The sequence below is a fragment of the Spea bombifrons genome, chromosome 1, assembly GCF_027358695.1.
Source record: "Spea bombifrons isolate aSpeBom1 chromosome 1, aSpeBom1.2.pri, whole genome shotgun sequence".
Taxonomy (NCBI): domain Eukaryota; kingdom Metazoa; phylum Chordata; class Amphibia; order Anura; family Pelobatidae; genus Spea; species Spea bombifrons.
In genome coordinates this window covers 127,110,061-127,127,948 of record NC_071087.1, presented here as the reverse complement: position 1 = coordinate 127,127,948, position 17,888 = coordinate 127,110,061, and the positions used below count along the sequence as shown (strand labels likewise).

At 36.7% G+C, this 17,888-nt stretch overlaps 1 protein-coding gene across 1 annotated transcript in view; it reads right to left on the bottom strand.

The window, feature by feature from the left end:
* Positions 1–499: 499 nt before the first annotated feature.
* RPH3A (rabphilin 3A) overlaps positions 500–17,888 on the bottom strand; it is a 78,279-nt gene continuing 60,890 nt past the window's right edge. Inside the window, exons 10-21 of the mRNA XM_053473193.1 lie at positions 12,243–12,326; positions 12,056–12,121; positions 11,347–11,577; positions 10,216–10,295; positions 8,421–8,495; positions 7,282–7,391; positions 6,410–6,536; positions 6,005–6,061; positions 3,276–3,427; positions 2,643–2,724; positions 1,968–2,064; positions 500–1,087 (exon numbers count right to left, since the gene is read on the bottom strand). Of these exons, the coding sequence (XP_053329168.1) occupies positions 957–1,087; positions 1,968–2,064; positions 2,643–2,724; positions 3,276–3,427; positions 6,005–6,061; positions 6,410–6,536; positions 7,282–7,391; positions 8,421–8,495; positions 10,216–10,295; positions 11,347–11,577; positions 12,056–12,121; positions 12,243–12,326 (1,292 nt within the window). The 3' untranslated portion in view covers positions 500–956. The remainder of the gene's footprint in view (positions 1,088–1,967; positions 2,065–2,642; positions 2,725–3,275; positions 3,428–6,004; positions 6,062–6,409; positions 6,537–7,281; positions 7,392–8,420; positions 8,496–10,215; positions 10,296–11,346; positions 11,578–12,055; positions 12,122–12,242; positions 12,327–17,888) is intronic.

Below are 17,888 nucleotides of genomic sequence, written 5' to 3'. Positions count from 1 at the left end.
ACAATGCATTTGTTAAAAGTATGTGTTAAAATGGTTAACTCTTCCACAAACCACTTGTTTAGTGAATTCTCATACATATTAAGGAACCTTTGTTAAGCTGATTAATAAGCAAATGAAACGAAGGTCCCGGCCAGTCTTCATTTTTTATATTTGCTGTATTTTAACCCCTTAATGACAAAGTCCGTACATGTACGGGCTCAAAATGCATGGTTTTCAATGGGTTTAGGGACTGCCCATTGTCCTTAAGGGGTTAATCACTAAGACATTTTAAGACAATATCACTATATTTTCCTCTCTTTTTTAATAATTCCCTTTCCAATATTTTGTGCTCAGATACATCAAATTAAGTGAATACGTAATAGCACACAGGCATATTATGAACCCATAACTGGTGGACTATTTTTGCCCTAAGACCTTGTTCAGTTTAGCAGAAATATATATTATTCAACACTATACAAAACACACTTTGTGCCTTTATAAAGGATTTTTCTTAAAAAAAAAAAAAAAAAGTTCAATGTATATATTTTCTCTATTTACCATCTATTATGCAGTTATAATAGAGTAACATTGAGACATTTTATTAAAAGTTTAAATTGGACAAGGGCGTGTGAAGGAATGGAGGCAAGAATCATAGTAATAATAAATAAGTAGTCATAATAATAAATAGTCAGCCTTTCTCTAAAAGCCTATACACAGGAGTAAGTAAGCCTTGCACTGCAACTACTGTGGCACACATGATGCGTCTACAGGCTGGTAGAGCATGATGGGAGTTACAGTCTGCAGCAGATACTGCTTCTGACAATTCTAAAAGCAACTAATATTTAGTTTTTTTTCTCCATTCGCTACCTAATATTACAGCTAAAAGTGTAAACACTTTGGAAGACAAGACATAAAAATTTTACAGTGAATTGGTGCGCAACAGGTATGTCAGTGGAAAATGTTGTCAGCTGCATCACTTAATCGCTTGCGACATGGTTTTCATTCTGTAGAACATGCCAGCGTTCAATTTTCTTATCTTTGTTCTTCAGGCATTCATACCAGTGTTTCAAGCACTCTCCTTTAGCAGTGATGCCAAGCTGACATCCACCTGTAAGGCAAGAATTATCACGCGGTGAATCTTTTAGCTCCGTAGAGGCTCTCTACCGTTGAACGTATAACCGGCTAGCTGTGTCATAAGATATATCTAAAGTGTTACAGCAAGAAACGGCAACATATTCTTTCAAGGACTTGGTTAGGGGCAGCTGAAGGTTTTCGAGATCACCGGAATTTACAGCGGTTTGCCAATTCTGGGCATATACAATGCAGTTCAAAATAAATAAAAGAAATGCAGCAATCACAATAAACAACAGGACATCGGGAAAACAAACTTAAGACCCCGGACACATTTTACAACCGATCTGCTGCTTAACGGTACGTGAATCTCTCTGTCTATTAAAATCTACCTAAATGGCCTTCACCATTTGGGATTATATTATGGATGCATTGCAAACAATTAAAAGTTTATAAATCAGCTACTCATATATTAAATGGAAAAATGTTGGGCACATAAACGGATCCGGACTTGTTTTCTATAGATGTGTTTTATACTGGGGTGAGAGAGCAAAGCGCACTGCTAAGACTTATTATTACACAGGAATTGTATAAAGCAGCAGTTAATAAATAAACATGCTGATATAGAGTTAGAGTATAGACAGTTATACATAGGTATAGTTATAACTATATAGTTATACAGTTATATAATGCAGAACCTGGGCAAAGCCTTTAAATTGTGTTTATATAAATGGTGCCCATGCAAACTAAGACATTACCCTCAATAGTCAGGTAGTGGTAAATTCCTATGTTTTACTTTTCATCAAAAGCAACGATCTCCAGCACACCCCTGAGTCATACAGAGGACCACCATGAAAGCTCCTGAAGAACACAGACTGAGGGAAAAAGTAGTTTTGTGCCGTATATGAATAACTTACCAATATAATCATTGGATTTGCCAATGTCATAGTCCCAAACTGATATATCCAGCTGTTTCTTTGCCAGATCACTATGCTTTATTTCATAGAAGAATTCCTTGATAAAAAAAACAATAAAAAAAAATATTAAAAACAATATATAATAAACAATGAAAAATTGTCAGTTGTAATGTATACGTTGTATTTTTCTCATAAAAAAAATCTTGGATGTGGGAAGTGAACCTATGCTATATGTAGGAGGAGTATTAAGTCAAAATTGATAGCTTTCGGCCAAGACAGAAAAAGATGTAGAGTCACATACATTTTAAGAACTTTTAAGGTCTATTCTTCAGATGGATAAAAGATCATACCTCTAAGGCCCTTTGTTTCCTCCCACATACTCGCCAAAGTACATATAGCTTTGGTAGCAAGGTATACATTCAATTCACCTCCGCCATGAAAATGTGGCATAATATGCTTAAGAACTTAAAGAAAAGAACTAAAGAAAAGCATAAGGATAAAACAGTTTTCACTTCCACATGTAGCTTATCAGCAACGCTAAAATCATCTGGCAACAATTCTGTGCATGATTACATCCTAATGGCCAATATAAATGAACCCTTAATAGAAAGAAATGGCCAAGTTTTTTTGATACACAGTCTAGTGACAACTTAAAACCAATTGTGGAATCTTTACCTCGTTAAACTCCGGATTGAGTGTTTTTTTTTTAATTTGAGTCTTGAATTTCGACTTCTTCCCTACATCTGGTTTTAGCCATCTGGACATGGGGAGGAAAAAGTTTCAGTTTTTATCAGGAGTTTATCTGTATATTGCACCCAAGTTTCCCACTGGAATAACTGCAGTCTATGCTTTATCTATATTATCTAATCTATATTTTTATTTTGCCACAGGAGTCCCCCTACATATGCGCTAAGCATTTTTTAATGTAATAGTTTTTATTTAAGTACTGAGGTTTCTGGCTATGTACAATAACATAATTCTTTAGAGACTCTCTTTGTATACACTTTATATTGTCATTAATACCCTTTTATATACAGTATAAGTGAACAGAGTACATAAAAAACCTTATCCACATTTAACCCCTTAAGGACAATGGGCGGTCCCAAAACCCATTGAAAACAATGCATTTTGAGCCCGTACATGTACGGGCTTTGTCATTAAGGGGTTAAAGTTTAAGATATACAGTAAAAGAGTTTTGTGAATGTTATTGATCTTCTACATGCTTGCAAACTTAATGTATGTTTATACTTAATATTTATATTAGGTACATATTAAATATGAACGTTTTTAAGTAATATAGCCACTCACAGTTTGACAAATGGATCTGAATAGCCATTAGCATCCATTGCTGCCAAGTGAACACAACGTACAATTCCAATGATTAGACCGCCTTGCTGAGTACTGTACATTAGCGACACAAGAATTTTCCCCCTGTCTTCCAATTCACCTCCGCGCTCCGTCTAAAAGCAACAATTAAGTGGAAAGATTCAATAAATGTACTGAATAATCACAGTCTTCTCCATATGCTGTTGAACTTAAGCTCCAAAAAAAGCAGTTGGTCAAATACATTATTTTTTTTCAGATGTTCATAAACTACAGCTCCCATAAATTTATTTTTCTTTTTGGCAGGCAAAGAAAAATAGTTCATGCGCCTCTACAATATAAACTACACTCCAAGATCGGGTCACCAAAGGATATAGGATGATCTTTCGCATATTTTTTAAAGTAGGTTACTTTAACGATAGAATTTTCAATTTTCTAATAAAAACCTATGTAATGTAAAAGTGAAAGATTGTATAGACCACAAACTTGTTTTGTAAAGTAAAACGTACCTAAACTCATACAATAAATATTTTAAGAAAAAAAATAAATAGGCTTTTCTTCATTTAGGTAGAAAACAACACTTCCTTAACTGGATCTGCAAAGCAGCTTTGATTGACTGTATACTTTGCAGTCAGCAGGATGATGAATGCTCCAGATGGCACTGAGAATGACAGCAGGTGCCACAATCACAAGGTGTAGAAAATGTGGATGGAACACCAAGTACAGACAGACACTGGAACCGATTGCTCAAGACACATACACAGGCCCCCTATTGTGCGCCAGACAGACGTTAAGCTCAGCGGAACAGCAATTATGTAGTATTTTAGGTTTTTTTTCCGCTGTATTATTTGTTGAGTTTCTTTAATTGGATCTTACATTTTGCACTGTTCTAGACACAGGCACACAAACAATGTAACCTATATTACAAGAAAAACGTGTGTAGCATTTGTTAACAGGCTCTTTGCATAAGAGTTTGGAGTGCCACTTAACCTTCACTTCAACAAATCACTTGGTTCACGATCATAAAATTAATTTACTATTCAATTTCTATTTTAAAAAATGTGTGCATAAAGGCTAAAAACATTGTAAAAACAAAGATACTCTTTACAAATAATCTCTATTCATATGAGATCCATGTCAGTATGGAATTGGCTGGTCATGCTGGTAGGACACTTCCACCTTCTGACCACACACACACACACACACTTATACGCATGTAAAAGGCTTGCCATAGCGGGAACCATTTGTCACACTGGGTATAGTTTAATGCAAAGGACCAATCAAAGTGCAGAGTCTGGCTGGACCTTCATGTTAACCCCCGTCCAGTGTAATCTGCCATTGCTGTGGTGATGTGCCATTTGTTTGATTGGAAGCCATGGTGCTTAGTGCTTGCGATACGATTGTGTGACATTACATGGTGTAGTAAGGCAATGTGAAGTGATTAAGTAGTGCTGCGGAAAGAACTGTGAGGTTCTTCAGAGATTAGAGCATGGGAGTCAACAAATTAGACAGCGATATCAGGTATTTATTGATAAGTTACTAAGGTTTTCTTGAGAGCATGTTAAAACTTTACTTTGAAACAAAGGCGTTGCTAAATTAAGTTGACAGTCTTTATGCAAGATAGAATTATTAAAAAAACTGACCAGATTTGCCACGCTGCAAACAGTTTGACCATTGGCTAAATTCCATTTAGTTATAAAATATAAAATTGTTAGAAGGGAAGAAAGCTGATGGAACACATGGTTTATTGCTGTTAAATATATTTTATATATCTCATACATGTGTTATTCCTACTGTAAATGATTGCAAAGTGCAGGAAGACAGTGTCTTCTGTGTCTTGAAGCATGCAATGGGCCTATTCCAGTTTATCCCACCAGAGGGAGCAATAATACCAGGTTCAATTCCATTTATGTATCGCTTACACTTTTTACCAGCGTTGGATTTAATGATCAGCTTCTAACACAGATAAAAATGCAGTACAGGTCTGTCTACACAAATCTTGGAACATTACAAGCAACAAAAGTCTTTGGAGACGGCTTGGGAAATGTCGAGTTAAGACACCTGCAGCTTGGATCACAAAATCTCACAGTAACTGCAGAACCGTGACCATCTTCACGTCCCACTAATGACTTTTGTGGGAATTTGTAATAATCTATTATTCCCTTTCAGCCTGGTGGCAGATACAGCTGCACTGCTGGGGTAATATAATTATGGTGTTAGGGAAATGAGATAATAAAGGGATATCTGTATTCAGGGAGCATTTTGGTTCCTAAGCCTTGGTACGCAAGACACTTGTGCTATATGGTTTACAAAATATGTATTCATTACACAATAGACAGCGTATACAACAAATAGTGGAAAAAATTGTTTCGGTTTATGATGATGATGCGGTATAGAAAATGATGTGTTTTCTTTTGGTATGCACACAAGTGTTATAAATCTGTGACTCACATATTACAGTTTACATTTTGTTGAAAGTAATTTTTCTCAAACTGCTAAATTTTAAAACGGCAATGAATTAATAAGCAGCCTGTGGCACGAGATAAGATTTCAGCATTTTCTACTCTACCAGTAGATTTGGGGTTTTTTTTCACAAAAAAAAAAATAAAAATCCCACATTCATTCCCTGAATTCAGCAGTTCGGCTACATCTTTACTTATAACAGTTACCACAAAACAACAATTTAAATGTGTCCATTAAAGAAAGTGACTTACTTCATCTTCATAAAGGGCCATTCCACGTACAGATCCTGTAGTCCCAGCGCGCTTCATCTGTGGTCAAAGTGATACAAAGTTAGAATATGAGGGCCGCCCCATGGAGAAAAAGAGGTCTATATTCACTAAAACTGTATATATATATTAATGCCACGTATTACTGCCATGTACTATGCATTATGCAGATAGCTCAAAGTGAGCTTCTTCTGCACCATGATAAAGTCCAGCTCTTAATAATGTACTATTTTTATGGATAGATAAGGTTTTTTTTTCACTACAACTCAGTGTTTAACAAATTAATTACCACATCAAAAAACCATGATATATAGCAGATGTACAGACTAGATGGACAGAATGTTCTTTATCTGTTGTCAAATTCAGTTTTTAGTTGATAGTAAAACATACCGGGATAACACGTTCCAAGCACACATTCAGGTTCTTTTTCACATTGGGTTTTAGCTTCTTCAGTGAGAATCGGATCTCACCAATGAATTCATTGTGGCCAAACTTGTCCTCATCACAAACAGAAATTCTGAAAGGTACATTATGAATGATCATTTTGCATTAACTGCATGTATGTAATAAAACATGGGCCGGCTCATGCATTCTTATTGAGAAATTAGCCTGCGATTGGTACAAGCTTTCCTGCCAACTCCCACATTAGTGAATAATCCCCAAAGACTCTTTGAGGTTTGTCTGAATGTGATGGTATAATAAAGGATTGCAATAATCACTAAGACCATGGCGTTGAAAAGCTTTTTCTTGGATCAGATGATATGGCATTAATGGAAATACTTGTGTATTCCCTTATGTTTATCCCCTAACACTGGCTATTCTGAAAAAGTTGAGTTTAGTCAAGCTGGTCAGTCAAAATAAAGATTTGCTCCACATAAGTTCCTTTGTCAGAATTGGTTAACTCAGAACTGGTTAACATCTCAGTAAATGAAGCAGACCGGCCAACGTCACTCACAACAGCAACTTAGTGTAAGTGTGTGTGTGTGTGTATATATATATATATATATATATATATATATATATATACATACATATATATATACATATATATATATATATATGTATATATATATATATATATATATATATATATATATATATATATATATATACACACATATACATAAATACATATATACACTATACTTATAGCATTTTATTAGGAATAGAGTAGTAACTTTGCATAGTTCAGAGTACTTCAAGTCTGTAAAATAACACTGAATGGGCTGTTCATATCCACTGGGTTAAAACATACTTCTTACCTAAGTGTTTTTCTCTGTAATTCCTCATCCGAGATTCCATGGTAGACAAGCGTCTCATTCCACATAGGATTGCGAGTGTTTCGGAGAGTCTTAGTACGCAATTTGTTTGCCTGAAAACACAAACCATACAGTGGATAGTAATAAACGATTGTGTAAGTAAATAACTCAAAAGAGTCCTGGAATCCTACTTGTTTTAAAGAGAGTGTAGGCTTAGTACAATAATCATTAAGTTACAAAAAACAAAATAACCATAACATACAGTGCCCAAAAACCAAACAGATGGTATATGCCAGATACTAACAAGGGGTTAGTAAGGCAAGGAAGTAAATATATTTTAGACCTATATTATAATTACTGGTACTTGTATATATGCCTGTCATTAAAATGACGTGCATGAAACCATTTTAGCTCTTTTTCTCACAAAAATGTATCCCACTAACAGTGCTTAATATATGTATTTCACCGCAAACAAATACCCACCATACACTCACATTGTGCCACTTTCTATACAAAGAGTGGTAAGATATATATATATATACCGACATATTGCCACATGACATCACTCATGACATCACTCGCCATGAAACCAGTAACTAAATCTTCCCCTATTTCTAAAGAAAGATATCAACCAAAACTGCACAAATATCATCATGGGAACTAGAACGCTGAGTGGAACAGGACACAAATTGTATCATAGTACCCTATGATTGGACCTTGACCCCCGCCAGTTTGACCGACCAATATGATTGATATATGTACACAGATTATTATTAAATGATGTGTATAGGGCACATGCAAATTCCATCGTGCTATGCATATGCCTGAAAGTCTCTCATACACATAAAGGAAAACCGTAATCACCTAGGCAAATTCTTTTTTTCTATTATATATATTTTCTATTATGACAAATTTCTCTCCAGTGGCTGTAAATCTGGTAGATGATCATTACAACTAGCTGCACTTTACCTAAAGAATATTAGTCTGCCCGCCTCTGGTGTAATCAGACGATTGCCTTGTTTATAATGATTTATAGCATTTAAAGGCACAACCTTTCAATTACGTTAAAAGCCCATATTTTAATATAACTAACATTTTTAATTGTATCCTTATTTTTTATATAAGACTGCTCTATAAGTTACCTTACTAGCTCCTGGCAAGAGATGCAGCTTCACGTAAGGATCGGCTAAGCCATTGGAATCCATGGGTTTGAGGCCCTGGAAAACAATGTAAACATGGGTTAATGTAATATCACTACATATATATATATATAGCGACCAGTTGTACAACACTGCCTCAACTTTAAATGCACTATATTGGGAACAAGTCTACAAACCATGTTTCCTTATAGCTTTCCGCATTGTCACATTTGGCTCTCAACAAGGAGCAGGGATATATATATATATATATATATATATATATATATATATATATATATATATATATATATATATATATATATATATATAAATATGTGTATGTTTTCAGCATGCATGTTTTAACATAGATAAGTTCAAATTTTTGGTTATATATTCTTTGTGCCAAATAGTGTTATTGACTTAAGAGAATAACCTATCGCTTTATCAGTTGAACAAATTGCTCTAAAATACAAAATGATCATAAATTTGTTTATGGTATAGTCATGAAGCTTATGTTTATTAATAAAACTTGTGTATTACGCATAATGTATATCTGTAAACCTATATTTGTACATGATGTTTGTTTCTTGTGTATACTGATTGGATTTGTTTCTAGACAAGTATGCGTCATGATGTATCTAGTGTTGCTGTATAGAGTGAATCAAAACACAGTACAGTACAGTACATAAAATTCCTAAAAGGCACATAGACCTCATTCTCTATGCCACAAAAAACTGGGTCATGTGTTTGATCTCTCAAAACAAGCACAGGAGGCAATGATTTATTTATTTGTGATTCTGGTGAGTCCATATATGCATTTCGATGCTAAAAAAAAACATTAATTAAAAGGACACTCTCCACCATCATACAGTTTATGGACAAAAGTATTGGGACACACCTCTTAATCATTGAATTTAATTGCAAGGACTATGGTTCTTATGCTGTATCAGTGCCTGTGTTAGTGCCTTGTGCATTTGGCTGCGTATAATAAATTCTTATTGATTTTCCGGTTCTGACCCTGGCTTGTTTGAAGTTCCTGTCCTACGTTTGACTCGGCTTGTTGTTTGATTATCCTGTCCTCGCTAATCCTTGACCTCGGCTTTGTGTACCGACTACGCTTTCTGAACATTTATGTGATCCAGATTCGCTCGGCTTGTGTGGCTGCCTGTCCTATTCGGCTGGTGGTCACAACCAAGTTCCTGCACTGCTGGTCTTCTAGCCGTGACAGACTGGCCCTCACAGAGCCCTGCCCTCAACCCCATTAAACATTTGTGATTAATTGGAGTGGAGATTGCGAGCCAGGCCTTCTCGTCCAACGTCAATGCCTGACAAATGCTCTACCGGATGATTGGGCAAAAAATCCCACAGAAACACTCCAAAATCTTGTGGAAAGCCTTCCCAAAAGAGAGGAAGCTATTATAGCTGCAAAGGGGGGGGGCTTGGTATTAATATTTACATATTTAGAATGCAATGCCATAAAGGTCCCTGTTGGTGTAATGGTCAGGTGTCCAAATACTTTTGTCCATATAGTGTATAAGTAAACTGGAGTTTACAATTAAGAATCTTACTCAATCCTAGAGAAATGTTGGGGCATCTTCACATGTGTGTGATTAGAAATCTCGTCTCCTCTGAATATAATCAAAAAGTATTCACTCAATCCTCATAAAATGATTGACAGATCATTAAGTTTCAAAGGCTAATAATTACACTAAGCCCTAACAATGAGCTGCTCTGGAAACCGTATTCCCGCTATAGATCCATCCTCTACAAGCTTGCCATGAAAAGGCAGGTCACATACCTTTGCTTTGATAATGGTACAATGCAGAGAGCTGTTGGCCTGGTCATATAAAAGACTGAACTCCAGTGATCCCAGCGTGGCTGGAAAATAAACAGTATTATCTTTACACAAAGGTGAATACGCTGATGTGGACATAGCTTTCTTAATGAGCCATGACATGGAATTACCGTGCATGGTGCAATGCGTTTCTTTTTGAATGGGTAGAAAATAAAAGAAATAGTGTTTTTTCCGTCACGGTAAAAATAAGCAACGTTTTTCTGGTCCATTAAGTAACAGTTTTCATTTGCTGTAACTGTTCACCAAAAGTAACAAAATCAATCAAGCATCTCTTCCAGAGCAGCCTAGAAAAAGTCAATTTTCTTCAAATGTAGATTACTCAGTTTCCAGGTTCTGTAAACACCATTTTTAAGTATAATCAAGTCAGTGGTTTTGTACTACGTTTTTGAAATGTGATGGAAATACGACTTGGTACATATGGCTGGAGGTGGAAATGGCTTTAAAAGAAACACATAACAGTATGTCAAGGCTTTCTGAAACTTGTTGCCAACATCTGGAATATATTTTCACACGTGTTCAGCAACTCTTTCTGCATATTTTTGTTTTAGCAGAAGCTGGAGACTGGAGTCGCCCAATCATCTCAAAAAAATATATTACAAATAAATTAAGCAAAATGTACCCTTTTCTGGTGTGCAGTAGTGACCTTATTAAGTTGTATCCTTGTGTTCTCAATTGTATTGTATGCCACGGGACACAAACATACATCTTCAATGCAAATGAGGCATGGGGCAGCCCCGTAGTGAACTCCCCAGCCCAGTCATACCTTTTACCAACAGAACTATCTGAGCCCAGCATCAACCAAGGTGAACTCTTCTTAAAAAATAACTACACATTTTATGACCTATTATCAATCTTCATCGTTAGGTAGGAATATATCTCTGCAGATGCAAGCTAACAAAGGGCGTAATAGTATGTCCTATGTCGCTAAAGGAATGCTCAGTTGCATTCTGTCACAAAGGGATTAAAATACACGAAGCTCCACTGCTTAACAGACACTCTTTCTTGTAGATGGAAAACAAACCATTGTGTTACATCTTTCAGTAGAAAAAGGGTCGCCCATGTCTTGTTGCTTACTTGCTTCATCAGAGTCATAGCTATTGGCATCCTCCTCCTCCTCCTCTTGTGGTTGTGGCTGCCGTGGAGGAGCTGCTGTGGCCGTTGGCGTCACTGAACTGTATGATGCAGTCTGCCGGAGAGGTCTATCCTCCCTCACCCCCTGTACAGTGAAACCCCCTGCTCTTTCCTCTCTAGGGGCTGGAGGTGCATAGGCCGATTCAGTCTGAGCTGCAGGCGGAGGGGAATTGCCTATGGGGAGTAGAAACAATGATGTAAGTCACCTTACAATAATGCAAATAATAATAAGTTCTCCAAAACGGAAGATAATAGAATCATTTGTTTCTTCATGGGCAACAGTCTATACATTTAAATGAGCTTACCTAAGTAAACTGAGTGGTTAATTATCTGAGAGCCAGCCCAAAAATACCTTGTTCGGGTTAAACAAGAAGAAAAATTATAATGCAACCTCTACAAATGTACTTCCTATGCCTCAGGCAGGGGTCTCAATAGAACTATTGACATATTTGCTGAAAGACACCTTAGTGGCTGGACTATGCATTCTCCTGAGAAACTTGCATGAGGAACCCCAAAGAAACAAAACTCCACTGCAAATGCTTCTTGCAACTCACACATTAGGGAGTAAACCTCAAACACCGTTTGGTAAATATGAATCCCATACTGTCCACACAGAAACACAGATCACTCGGTTACACCATAAGCTCGTTACCTTGGGCTTCAGAAAATCTGCTGGCTGGAGCTGGCCTTGGTGCTGATCTGCCCCCTACTTGAGGAGCTAGAAGAAATAACATATGACTGGTAAAATAATTAAGCTGACAAATACTACAGTACCATTTACTACAGCAGAAAACTATCGCACAGCTTACTGGTTTCTGGTAGTAATAATAACAACAAACCTTGTTGAGCAGGCTGTATGTTGGTGCTTTGATTAGCAGGAGGAGCAGCTCTGGCACCTTGGGAAGGGTTGGTACGTCTTACACCTTTAAAAAAAAATTAAAACCAATTAACTTAATTTACATTGTAAAGTCAAAGAAATTATTTCAGCAGTATTTTTTTTCATGCTAAGGGGCACAGTATAATGTTATTTAATAGCTATGAATCCAAAAAACATCGATGCTAATCTATTTGAAAAGTTTAACTTTTCTAATTCTGATTGATTGTGAAGTGATTTGATGAACATTTTTAGATCTTTTCTTCATTGTATTATTCTCTCTTGCAGTCACAAATAAAACATGGCTAGTAGCAATATATATAGGACACTGAAATGGACACTGGTTTAAAAGGGTATAAATCAAAAGCTGTAATGGAAATAATCAAGTAATTACATGGGGCAAATCCAGGGCAAGTGCCCACTATTACATGGCTGAGCACATCAATCTCTAGATTCTTTCATAAATCTTAAAAATTACATTAAAAAAATTCTACAATGATTCAAAATAATGAATGCAGCTTATCTGCTTTTAAATTCACAAAGCAGGCAGGCATCAAATAAACATACATGATAAGAGCGTAACAAAGTACTTTCAATACCTTCAGTACACAATGTTAACACACTGGCAGTTTACTTTATAAAGTATAAAGTTCTTGGTCTACTTGAGGGTTAATGTTAATAATCCTAACTGCATCTGCTAAGATACCGCTCTGTAAATGCGGCAATGGGGACAGAGCCTTTACTGATTGTCTTGAAATTGCTTGGAGATATTTATAATGTGCCATTGGCGGTCTGGAACCAGAAAATAATTACTTGTAATTCTGGCTCATAAAATTACTTCAAACTCATTTGTAAGCAAAACACTTTTCAGTTCAGAACATCTGCTTTAACCATTTAAAACCTGGAGGGCACATATGCATTTTAATGAATACAAGTTATTGCACTGGGTTTTTTTTTAAAACAGATTTTTATCCAATAGATAATTAGCAATTCAATCAACATTTTATAGTAACATTCTTAGCGATTCCAAATTTGTGTTATATGTGCATTTCACACCTAACAATTTTGAACATGGATTACTTGCCACTAATTGCTCACCGTGTGTGATAATAAGTGTCCAACAAGTACTGTTTTCCCTTAAAGGACATATTTTGTGGTGTCCATTATTGCATATTTAATGTGCTTTCCTTATTAAGCATCATTCAGTTAAAAAAAATCATCATATGCATTGTGCTGAAAAAAATTACGTTTCATGGTAACTTACTAGCATTTGTAGAAGCATAAATAAATAATTCCCATGTATTTGGTCCACATGTTAGCAGACACTATATAATGATGCAAATCTTCTTTGTATATTCCAATGTACTAAACCACAAATACCCTAGAATTAAGTTTCCAGAGGAAAAAAATTATTTTAACTTCCCTTTTTAAATTGGGTTGCAAACATCTGTGTGTTCCTGTGGTACTCTTGATAATTAGTTTAATAGACCGGTTTGATTTAAGTTTTGCAGAAGCTTCCTTTAATCCCAATAACCAATTAACTAAATGGGTGGCAGGGAGTGTTAATAAAATTGAATTGCAGCAGAACTATTGAACTAAACACATGGGCATCACGTTATAGCCTACCTGGCTAATCACAGCCTTATGCTAAAAGGTAATGTGTGATAATGTAATGGTTCATAAGCTGGGCTGTCTGTACATTCCTTAGTATTAAAGTATATGGCAGGATAAAGGAGTGGCGCCACTTCTCCAGGTCACTGCCACCCTGCTCCCTGGCCATTTCCCCTCCAGAAATGGTGTGTGTTCCGGACCACCAAAAGACATCAGCAGGCCCTGCCAAAATGCATGCTCCCTGGGTACCCAAAAGAGTCTTGATCCAGCAATGGGTTATATAAATTCTCCACAGTTTTGGGGCACTATCTAAATTAAGATTATAATTATATACATGATTATTTATTAGGAAAATACATAAAGTGATACAACAAGTACCAAAGTTTTCCTTCTCTGAGAGGGGGGTAAAAAATTGAAACAGACTCCCAGCAGAAGTGGTGTAGGATAATACTGTAGGTTGAAATGTGCATAAGACATAAGCCTATCCTGCATATAAGGCAAGGCCAGGGATCAACAAATGTTTGAGGTTTCCACAGAAAGACTAGATGGGCCGAATGATGTCTATGTTTTAGTATGGTGTCTCGTGACACGCATATATGACCTCTGGTGACCCCAATTACCTTTTTTTGCTCCAGACTGCCTATAGTAGCTCAGGACCTTCATTCTTTCACTAACCTTGGTTGGTGTAGACTGTGTTTTTCACTCCTGCTTGAACTATGATATTTAACCCTGGATTCTAATTTGACTTTGACATTGTCCTTCTGGTTCTGACCCAGCTTGCCTGACTACGTCTCCTTCTGATTTCCCGCCTCCAGTGTATTCTGAGTTTAGTCTTCTGTGGCTTGGCCTAGTTAGCTTTACAAGATCGTCTCCTACGTAATTATTACAATTTCATCTTCTTAAATAGTATTAGCAGATTTGATCACAAATGTAGCTGTAGTACATCAAACTCATCAAGAAGCGGCACTCACCTGACGTAGACCTACATCTAAGACAGAATGACGAAACACGTCAGGTGACTGCCACTTTATAATGGCTACATTTGTGGTCTGCTAATACTATTTTAACAAGATGATGTCTTATATCACGTCTGCTGTGCACACTCTCTTTCTTTCTGATACCTGGTGTATACCAGCGATTACAACCAATTATCGAGCGGAGGAGGTAGGAGATTTATTGTGATAATACGAATAGGGAGAGTCATCTAGTCATCTAAACCACACTCGCTGCATGCAAAAGTGCAAGAAAATGCTCTGATCAAGAGAAAGAAGAGATCTGCATTCACTGAGTTGCGTCCTCTATGATATAAGATGGTCCTGATTTCACATTAACTACCAAAATAAGAAAATGTATTTAAATACAGCTTCATTGCTGCATTAGTTTGCAAGTCTGCTACTACAGTATACAAGCTTTGCATGTTTTTCATCAACTTCGCATATTTTAGAGAATGACGTAAAGGATTTGGGCATATATTGTACCTCATCTTTCCCACTCCAAAATATATTTACAGCTATTCCTGTTCAGACATTTAGCCTGATTTCAATGCAGATTGTAATGAACGTCTTTATTTTTCTGGAAAAGATGCTTGTAATCAGATATAACAATGGCAGAATCAGCCAATTGCAGAATTTGCATTCATACATAGAGCCAATCAAGTTCTCCAATCAACAATGTATTTTTCCCCATTCACTAAATAGTCCTTGATGTGGTACATGGCAGCCAGCTGTGTGATTAACAGACGGTAAGAAAGAAACAGGCTGGAATCTTACCAAGGACTTTTTGTTTACTCACTTTAAAATTTGGCTGCAAGTTTGTCAATTAACCCACAAAACCCGATATAGCACCTGCTCTAGGAGATGTCATTCATCAATTCTCAATTTAAGAATATACTATGGCCTTGGGGACATTGTCATTCTGTGGAACAATGAAGAGACAGTGAGAAATCTATACCATTTTACCAGTCACAACTAGTACCTCGGGGATAAGCAGAGAATCCAAAGCTGTGTGAGTCTGCTAATGGACTTTGCACAAAAATGTCATTTTTATGTGACAAAAGGATGTCACATGACAGCTTATCGGATTTCTGCACATTGGTAAAAGAAAGAAAAGTGTTGTTGAGTATATACAATAAGGTGTCCAGAAGTCCTTGTTTCTAGGGACAGTCCCTGGCCAAGTACTCCGTTCCCAGACATTATGTATCCCTGGAAATGTCAGCACATGAAGACCCTCCTGAGAACTCTGGCTCCCCTTCAAGGTTGAATACAGGTACTGCATTCAACCATGCAAGTCAATGGAGCTCAGCTTTCAATTCTGTTTTAAATTAGCACTGTATGTTCCTAAAAATCCTAACATGGAAAGAGTTAAAATAAATGCATTTCAAATACCCAAGGGTGTCTATTTAAAAAAAAATGGTTTGGTGGGGTAAATTGGAGTGGCTGGGTTCAAAGATAGGCACAGACTGACCAAAATGGGGGAAAAAAGCAAATTTAGCCCCCAAAAAACAATTGCATGCATGGGTGGTATCACTGTAATCAAGACATGTTGCTGAACACATATTGGGGTGTTGTGTTACAGTGACATATACCTGAAGTACAATTTATGTGATACAAAATAAATAAATGACTACCACAAATTTTGGCAAAGGTTGGTGGTAAAATTAGTGCATGGAAAGGTTTAAAATACCACCATTTGAAATACCCCGGGTTGTCTAGTTTTCAAAAATATATGGTTTGATGGGGTAAATTTAATTAACTGGCTTCAAAGATGGCTCACTTAGCACATGAGGGGAGTAGGACCAGATGTTAAAGTTTCAAGCTGAAAAATGTGCACTTCCCAAATGTGGCAACCTGACTAAGCCATGCATGGGGGGGTATCCCTGTACTTGGGAGATGTTGCTGAACACATATTAGGGTGTTGTGTGACAGTGACGTATGCCAGGAGCTATAAATTACTAACTGAAATACAATTTGTGTGGGGGAGAAAAAAAAAATACTACCACAAACATTGGCAAAGGCTGGTGGTAGAATCTCATGCATGGAAAGGGTCAGCATTTGAAATACCTTGGGGTGTCTAGTTTTCCAAAATATATGGTTTGATGGGGTAAGTTTCATTGGCCGGCTTCAAAGATACCCGAAATAGCACATGATGTAGAATGACCAGTTTTGGAAAAAAAATGGTTCTGAAATAGCAAAACGCTACTTGTACTTATTGCCTGGGAACTCTCCGAGTTTGATCCAGAGATCTCTGGGTGAAGCATCGCTTCTGCGGCTCTCCGCGTCAACACCCGAATCCTCCGGGTCGCCGGAGCAGGCATTGACACACCCCACTCCCCGCCTATTTTCCATTTAAAGGGGGGCGTCAGTGGGCAGTCCTGGCTGCGTCCCGCAAGGGAAGGCTCTGGGTACTCAGAAGTTCCCAGGTATGCCAATAACTTGCAGAAAAAAAGGTTTTTTTTCTAAACTCAGGACAAACAGTGGAATCTATTTAGCAGGTTTTTTTCATTAGCTTTTTTGGATGAGTAAAAGATTTTTTAAATCTAAGGCATATAAAACAAATGAATGGCATGCATGGTTAGAGGTTAAAGACGAACCATTAACTAAGAGAACTGTGACTGTATATTGCTCCTTAATGTTATTCATCAGGGCTGTACTTTTGTACAATTCGAGAAAATGTTTAATGGGGTTGCAGTTCAACAGCTAAACAGACATAAATTTGAGATCCAGTTAAACAAGTATTTGAATATAAATATATTAGAGGCAGAATAATTAGAATTTTTTATAATATATAATGACTAAAAAGATATTTTTTCTGAAGGTTTCATGAAAGCTAATTTTAAATTCCAGGATTAATGGTTTGGTACATCAATATCAGGTAGGTGCTCCTAAAGGAGGGGGTGGAGGTTACAGCAATCCAACCCACCCGTGTGCCTAACTTATTTTAAAGACTCTTTTTACACTTTCACATAGTGTGTGGGAAGATTTCTACTGTAAATGCCTGGGAG